The sequence below is a fragment of the Nanorana parkeri genome, unplaced genomic scaffold (assembly GCF_000935625.1).
Source record: "Nanorana parkeri isolate BGI_ZX_2015 unplaced genomic scaffold, ASM93562v1 scaffold1250, whole genome shotgun sequence".
NCBI classification, from domain to species: domain Eukaryota; kingdom Metazoa; phylum Chordata; class Amphibia; order Anura; family Dicroglossidae; genus Nanorana; species Nanorana parkeri.
Window position 1 is genome coordinate 339,848 of NW_017307518.1, and position 8,106 is coordinate 347,953.

The following is an 8,106-nucleotide window of genomic DNA, read 5'->3' on the forward strand; positions in this document are numbered from 1 at the left end:
CTTTCAATAAGACAAGAGCACTACCTATTGTGTGTATAAAGTGTGTACAAATTATAGATAGATAGAGAACCCGTCACTATCATAAAAGGGTTGAGCCCCCTTGGGACTACAATAAAGTGGGGAAAAAAAGAAGTGTTAAAAAGTAAAGAATAATATAAATTTAAAAGCAACCCATGACCCCCTACATGTGAATGCAAACACGTGCGTAGGGCACGCACATGTCTGTAAACAGCATTTGCGCCACACGTTAGATATCTCTGCAAATGTCAACGTGAGAGCAATAATTCTCGGGCCGTGATTCAGTTAACTCAATACTAATGAGACGTAAAGGCTTTTAAAGCGTCGCATAGCCTTTCACCATTGCATGGGCTTGCATATTTTTGAGGTTTGTCATGTTTGGGATCCATTTACTTCAGATGACAACTTTCATATATTTTACCAAAATTGGGTATTGTATGGTGTGCACTAAAATTAATTTTAGTGCATTTTTAAAAATATTGTGAGACATAAAATAATGCAGCTAACATTGTTCTATTCCACAGGGCGTCTGCTTTCAGAAAATATAAAATATGGGTGTTTAAAGTAATCTTCTATCCAAAAATTCAGATTGTGTAAACAAGGTGCTCCAGTAGTGAAGCAGTTAGAGCTCAGACATCCACTTTAAGGTCAGACCACTGCAGTCATATAATATGGGGACACAGACAAGCAACCTTGCTGCACAGATAAGGCAGGACGCAATAGGTGACAATTGTAAAGAGTTTCCTTTTCTTCCAGTTAGTTTTTCTGAAGAAACCAGAAATGTCTTCAAATTGCTGCAACTTACCTGAAGTCACTATCGCCATTCTAAACTATTTGGAAGAATCAGAAACTCTCTGCAAATTATTCATAAGGAAATTTGTTTTAGTACTATAGGTATAATGTACTCACCGTCCTCTTCTTAGCTGCTGCCAGTGTTTTTCCTCTGGGGTGAAAGGGTCACTCTTGTGCTTCATCACTATAGGGATATAACATGGCACTACAGATTTGGCACAGCTCTGTACAAATTGGAAGAGCTCCTCTTTAGATGGGGAGTCCAGATCGTCAAAGAAGATTCCTCCAACTCCTCTGCGCTCTCCTCTGTGCTTGATGAAAAAGTAGTCATCACACCTACAGGGACATATCCAATAAGTTACCACACCTACAGGGACATGTCCAATAAGTTACCACACCTACAGGGACATGTCCAATAAGTTACCACACCTACAGGGACATATCAAATAGGTTACCACACCTACAGGGACATATCAAATAGGTTACCACACCTACAGGGACATATCAAATAGGTTACCACACCTACAGGGACATGTCCATTAAGTCACCACACCTACAGGGACATATCCAAAAGGTTAAACACTGGGCAATTTTATGAAGTCTACAAATATGACACCAATCCATGCTGTTCTGTGCAGACATCTCTTGGTGAAATATATTCTGCATAGTCACCAGAACCAGCATGTAGCGCCAATGGATAACCAGAAAGGAAGAATGGCGAATTACAGGTGTGTGTGCAGTATAAATATCCAACATTTTTGTTTAACCCCTTTAAACCCCTATTTAGGACAAGTGGGTCAGCTACTTAAACGGGTAACCAAGCTGCCCTTTGTTTATTCCCTACACTGACAGGTAGCATAAAAACCACATTGAACTACCAATAAACATCTAAAACATCCCATTTTATTGACTTATTTTGGTAAGCTTTGGACATTTTGGTTCTGCCATGGCATTTACCAACACTCTAAATTATTGTATAGAACAACAGTAACATGTATTTGTATAATCATAAAACACAAGCCAAAGCAAGTTCAAAGGGGTTTTTTGTAGGTTTCTGGCAGCAGTGAAAAGAATAACTGCTAAAAGTCAGGTAGTAAGCGGAGATGGCCAGGACCGCACTCATCAATATACTGTGTTTGCCGATAGTGGCTGACAGTTCCCGGTAACAGCTCAGATTACACCAACGCACCCTCTTTATCTGAGCATCCAGCATGTGTGTTCCATACAAGATGCTGATTACCACAGAAAGGAGATGGGGCTTGGATGAAGTTACGTTTCTTTGGGGCACGTGGCAGTTGTTAAGCCACATGGTTTGTTCCATTTATGAAATTCTGCAAAATGACAGATTAGGGAAGATGGAGATGACCACCTAAGAGCCCAAACTAAACTCTAGCTGCATCAGGCCATGCTCAGTATACCCTCCCCCCACCTGATCAGGGGTGCAGAATTCCTATTGCCCGATGCCCGGGACATGTAGTTCCAGACAGGTGGCTTTTTTTTCTTTCAACATTTAGTAAGAAAATGTAGAGCGAGGGAAGCCGCTACTCGTTTTGTACAAGTGATCCGGGGGGCTGTACAGCTGTCCAGATCACTTGTAAGCAGCCTGCTGGGCCCACGCTTTAGTCCTTGGACAAGTAGGTTTTTGTTTTTATTTGCACGCCTCTGCTGATACTTACTGGGTTTGTTGAATACTAAAAGCAGTGGCCCAATAGCGTGCAGGTGTGCCTGGTGCCTTTAAGAAAAAAAGTTCTGCAGGGTGGACAAGTTCAGCCTGATGCATGGGAGTCTGAAGTAGGCCCTACACTGTAAATTTTAGCCAGTTCTAAAGATGAAGTGGAGAAAATTCACACAGTGGGTGCCCCTTGGCACCCTTCCAATCCCTCGATCAGCTGATTGAAGGAGCAGGTTGGAAAATGTTCGGCCAGTCAGCTGCAAGCTCCGTTCAGGTAATCCGACAGTGGCCAGCGGCTGCTGTAAGAATGCAATGCAAAACAGCAGGGGATTCCTCCATTATAGTAAGCATCATCACTCCTCCATCGTAAGCATTGATGGAAGAATCCATATACAGGTGAAACTCGAATAATTAGAATATCGTGCAAAGTTCATTTATTTCACTAATGCAACTTAAAAGGTGAAACTAATATATGAGATAGACTCATTACATGCAAAGCAAGATAATTCAAGCCGTGATTTGTCATAATTGTGATGATTATGGCTTACAGCTCATGAAAACCCCAAGAACCCCAAATCCACAACCTCAAAAAAGTAGATTATTACATGCAATCAATAAAACAAGGATTGTACATAGAACAATATCGGACCTCTGAAAAGTACAAGCATGCATATGTACTCAGTACTTGGTTTGGGCCCCTTTTGCAGCACTTACTGCAATTACTTTTCCACAATATTCTAATTTTTTGAGTTTCACCTTTATTTTTTTCATATAATATATTGTTATATTTTCTTTGTCCAGCCCTCAGGTTGAAGGAAGAAAGTATAACAGCGTATACTTGGCTCTAGCTGGAAATCTACATCTGCCCTGAAGCAGCTACACACAGACAGATGTAAACCGTATTTCCACAAAAAATATTTGTACACGCTTCAGGGCCCATTTAGAAGATTCACACAACTTTCACCCAGGACTCACACATTTTCCCCAGTATAATCCAATTAGAAAAATGTGTAAATCTTAGGTGAAAGTTTTGCAAATGTTGCGTGAAAACATTAAATAATATTTAAGCTTCAGCATACAAATAAATATACACACACACACAAACTCACTATGATCTCCCCTAAATCAGAAGCTGCTTAAAATAAATAACATAACAACAAAATAGTAAACCTAAAAAGTGATTAACTATAAAAATAATATAGGAATAACAACATTATTATTATTTACTAAACAACAACATACCACTTCTTAAACTTGGGGTAGAACCCAGGGCTGTGTTTATCACAGGCTTCCTTCAGAGTCTGATGGAAATGTACCACATCTTCCTGGTTCAGGTACGTTGGCGTCAGGTCTGTTCCACCTCCAAACCACCATTGCTTATTGCCTGAGGAAGATAAAACACAAAAGTCGTCTTGGAGAGATGAAGAAAAAAAAAAACCTTTTCAAGGGTTCAAGGAGGAGATGAGGAGGAAGTGGTTAAAGTGTATGTAAATGCAAAACCTGTTTTTTGAAGAGGGGGATAGAGCAGGGAAGAGTTAAGCCTCCAGTCCCACCAGGATGACAGTGTTTCAGTGCTGTTTGCGTACATTTTTTTTAGGCGGTTTCTGTTCATATGTCAGCGCATTTTAAGTTAATTTTCAGCTGTCCAATGAGAAGCAGGCTTAGCTGCTGAAACGCGCATAAAAAAACCAACTCGAAACACTCAAAATGCACTAATCAACGCATTTCCATTGAAGTCTATGGAGCAAAACTAGCTGAGCAGCAAGAAAAAAAGAAGAAGAAGCTCAGGGACTATTTCAGGCGACAGGCATATTTGTACACGCGATTCCATGCGTTTCATAAACGGACCTCATAGGAATATATGGGATTTTATTTGCATGTGCTTCAGCGCAGAAAAATCTGCACGACGAAATCGCCCTGGTGTAAACGGGGTCTAAAATCTGTGTCCCTGTCATTTTAACTTTTGGTATCTAAATGGGGAGATTCGCCTTTGCTTCCTTTTCCAAAGACACAATAGGAAGTAAGAGAACAGGTCTACAAAATGTCCAGTTAGTCTTACCTGTACCGCTGTTTCTTAGAATCTTCCAGGACAGCAAGCCTACTTAGGTTGCTGTCCTGGAAGAGGATTGGAGAAAGTGAGAATTTCATTCTTAGACAGTCACCAGAACTCCCCATCGGAAGATTTCCCCTCACTTACTGTTAAGATGACAAATTGTACAATGTGAAGAAGGTCTCATTACTTTCTGTCTTGGTGACAATGGAAGGATAAAACGAGGGCGAATCTCCCCAGGGTTATTGATAGAAATTCCACAAGTGGTTCAAGCAGCAGCAACAAGCTTCTAGAGGTGGTACCCGACACATTATACACAGGAGAATACAATACAGAACATACTGGTCAAGCAAAGCTTACATTCTATTCACATTCTTACCATCAGCCTCCTCAATCTCAAAGTATCTGTAGTTGAAGTGGATGGTGGGGACGTGAGGGTTCTTCGGGTGGATCACTGAACTGACTCCCATAGCAGAGAAAGGAAGTTTCCCTGAAAAAGAACACCGGCATTATATTTTAAGGAGGAAATGGCCAGGAAATCTTCACAAGCCACTTGCCAGCAAATCTGTTTATTTTACATACTGCAGGAAAAAGGCTTTTTTAGGCTTTTTTAAAGTGATATTAAAAGGAGAACTATGGGGTCAGTGCTTTTCCCCATAGTTCTCCTAAGGGTAACAGGAGGACATAAAACTAGCGTCCTCCCGTCATCCAAAGCTCAGTATATCGTGAGCTACAGCTCGCGGTATACTGAGACGCCGCAGCCGGGATGGATCCCGACATTACTGTCGAGATCCGCCCAGCTCTGCGAGTTACAGCTGGCTCTACCTATCTAGGAGGCAGAGCCAGCTGCACCCGCCCCCTCCCCCGTCCCGCTAGTCAGTGCTGGAGAATCGGAGCGGGGAAGGGGGGAAATCGCTGCAGGGAGCCGTGAGGGACAGTCACGACTCTCTGCAGGGATAGATCGAGAAGTGAGCGAGCGACGCTATGTGTTCGCTCACTTCCCGATCTATTGAGCCGACCTGTGATAGTTTCATTGTCACAGGTCGGCTAGAACCATGAGGCTGAGTGATTTTCACTCGCCTCATAGTTCTCCTTCAATGTTAAAAGGTTTTTAAAGCAGACCTCTGGGCAAAACTGTTCTTAACTCTTGTAGCGCAGTATATTAGACGTAATGACCCATTGACCTTAGACCACTGCAGCAGAGGAGGAGAGAGGCTCCAGGGGCCGGTCTAAGAGCAAGCTGGCTCGGAGGATCAGGTGAGTATTACTTTTCCTTAATTTTAGCACCTAGACACTTAACCCTTGCAGTGTGAGGGTAGCCCCACTGCAAGAGTTAAGAAATGTTTTGCCCAGGGATCTGCTTTAAGTCATTTTACATGTAGTTAACATTTTTACTGCCATATGTAAGCAGACTCTAGAATTAACCCCTAATGTCTCCATAAAGAGGACATGTCACAACTAAAGTGGATAGGGGCTGATGAGCTCAATATGTGATATGGATACAGTTAAAACAAAAACAAACAATCTTGTCCTGTACAGGAAGTTCAGGGAAGTGGAGCTAAATGCTTGGAAACATGATGACTAAGTGCTTGGGCCAAAGTATAAAGAAATACTTTGCTGGGCCATGTATATTTGTTTGATCTGGATTCATTATTGAAAACCATTTAAGAGTTGAATAACTACATTAACTGTAAAGCAATAAGGGCCATTCACACCAGCCATGTTGGGTAGTGTTGCCCAAAGCACAGACAAGGCAATTTGCCATCTGGTTCTTCTGTGTGTTCACACCAACTCACTGTTACAACTTCATTCTGTGCACAGAAATCGGATAGGTGCAGAATAAAGTTACATGCCAAGGAAGCTTTTACCATCTTTCATCTTAAGCTTCTTTCCTCGACTTTTCATCTGCTGGACGGATTCCTCTGACAGGTAGCCATGGACCACAGACACATTGACTCCTGCTTTCTCAAAGACTTTGCTATCCTGAAGAACACAGCTAACGCCTCCTCCACCTGCAACAAGAACAATCCAGCACTTCATTATAGAGTGTTCAGACCTGGATGGAAAAAACAGCCGCTGTGTTATTTTACATAAAAAAAGCACCCCCCAGACAGCCCAAGCTGGCACAGCACTCAGTCTCCCACAGACAGCCCAAGGACAGGCCAGCGCCCCACAGACAGCCCAAGCTGACACCGCGATCAGCACTCCCACAGACAGCCCAAACTTGCACAGGCCCCGCACAGAGCCCAAGCTGGCACAGGCCAGCGCCCAGCACAGAGCCCAAGCTGACTCCGTCAGCCCTCTCCAATGCCCGGCACACCTCGGCCTGGATCTCCATGATGAGAAGCTCCATTCTGCTCTTGGTGTCCCAGCTGTTCTTCTTCAGGTGCTGCACAGAGGTGACCGGGGCCGCCATGAACGTCTGACAGCGCTGATCCACATCGTCCTCCACCGAGGCCGCCATCTCCACCCGATGTGCCCGGGAGAAGCCCGCCGCCAGCCCGGCCGCCACCGCCACCCCCAGCAGTACGGAGGAGCCAGCTCTGCCCCGGGAGCGGACCGCCGGTATATGAAGAGTTCGGACACACATGGGGGAGATCGGCAACTTTCCCTGGAGCACACGGCCCAACCTCACCGCCATGTATACGGACATCACTGACTGGACCGACACCCCCGAGCCCGGTATATGTATAGGTGACCGACCACACTGCTGCACCGACCTGTGACTGGCTGCACGTCTGCACACATAGGGCGGGGCCTGCTATCCAGGGGGCGGGACCTGTCATCGAGCACTGTACTACAAGGCAGAGCATGCTGGGAGGTGTGGCGAGTCATGTGATGTTTAGTAGGCGGGGCATGCCGAATACTGGCAGAGTTGTCACCAGAAATCACTCATGTTGTTATCAGTAGAGATGGGCAAAACGGTTCATCTGCATGAGCGCCCCTCTACGGATCGCTCACTGAAAAGATCCGGATCTTTTAAACGACTCATGGTTCACTAAACTGCTCTTTTTACTATGGTAGGAGAGGAAATGAGAAGGGGATGTAGTTTGAGGGAGGGAACGGGAGTTATTTTTAAAGTAAAACCATTGCTTGTCTGTTATGCAGAATACCCCCAGCATTCCCCCCACCACTATAATGCATTGCTGGGACTTGTAGTCCTACATAGTTGGTGCTATTCTGCATTGCTTTATAATAATCATACAGCAATGCAGAATACCACCAGCTATGCGGGACTACAAGTCCCAGCAATACATTATAAAAAAAAGTCAGCTGTGCAAAATATCTCTGAGCGGATCTCAATCAGTATAATTGAGAAGGCGCAAGGAGCTAAAGAACTATATCATTTCAATCTTGATCCATTGAGAGCCAGATTCAAAGATGCAAAGGAGCCAAAAGAACCAAATCATTCCTGAGTCTGTCTGACTCTTGCTCTAAGATCATATTACAAGAGCTGCTCTTGTCTCACTCTCTGCTTCTATATTCCATCCACAGAGAGCACAGACCAGAAGAACCGCCGCTCATTTTTACTCGGCCACCGCTCTTTCATTCTTCTGAGGGAGCCGCTCAATAG

The 8,106-nt window shown here is 44.0% G+C and overlaps 1 protein-coding gene across 1 annotated transcript in view; it reads right to left on the bottom strand.

The window, feature by feature from the left end:
• CPOX (coproporphyrinogen oxidase) overlaps nt 1–7,287 on the bottom strand; it is a 9,469-nt gene extending 2,182 nt beyond the window's left edge. Inside the window, exons 1-5 of the mRNA XM_018568827.1 lie at nt 6,808–7,287; nt 6,401–6,566; nt 4,912–5,022; nt 3,725–3,866; nt 928–1,146 (exon numbers count right to left, since the gene is read on the bottom strand). Of these exons, the coding sequence (XP_018424329.1) occupies nt 928–1,146; nt 3,725–3,866; nt 4,912–5,022; nt 6,401–6,566; nt 6,808–7,185 (1,016 nt within the window). The 5' untranslated portion in view covers nt 7,186–7,287. The remainder of the gene's footprint in view (nt 1–927; nt 1,147–3,724; nt 3,867–4,911; nt 5,023–6,400; nt 6,567–6,807) is intronic.
• Nucleotides 7,288–8,106: the final 819 nt, after the last annotated feature.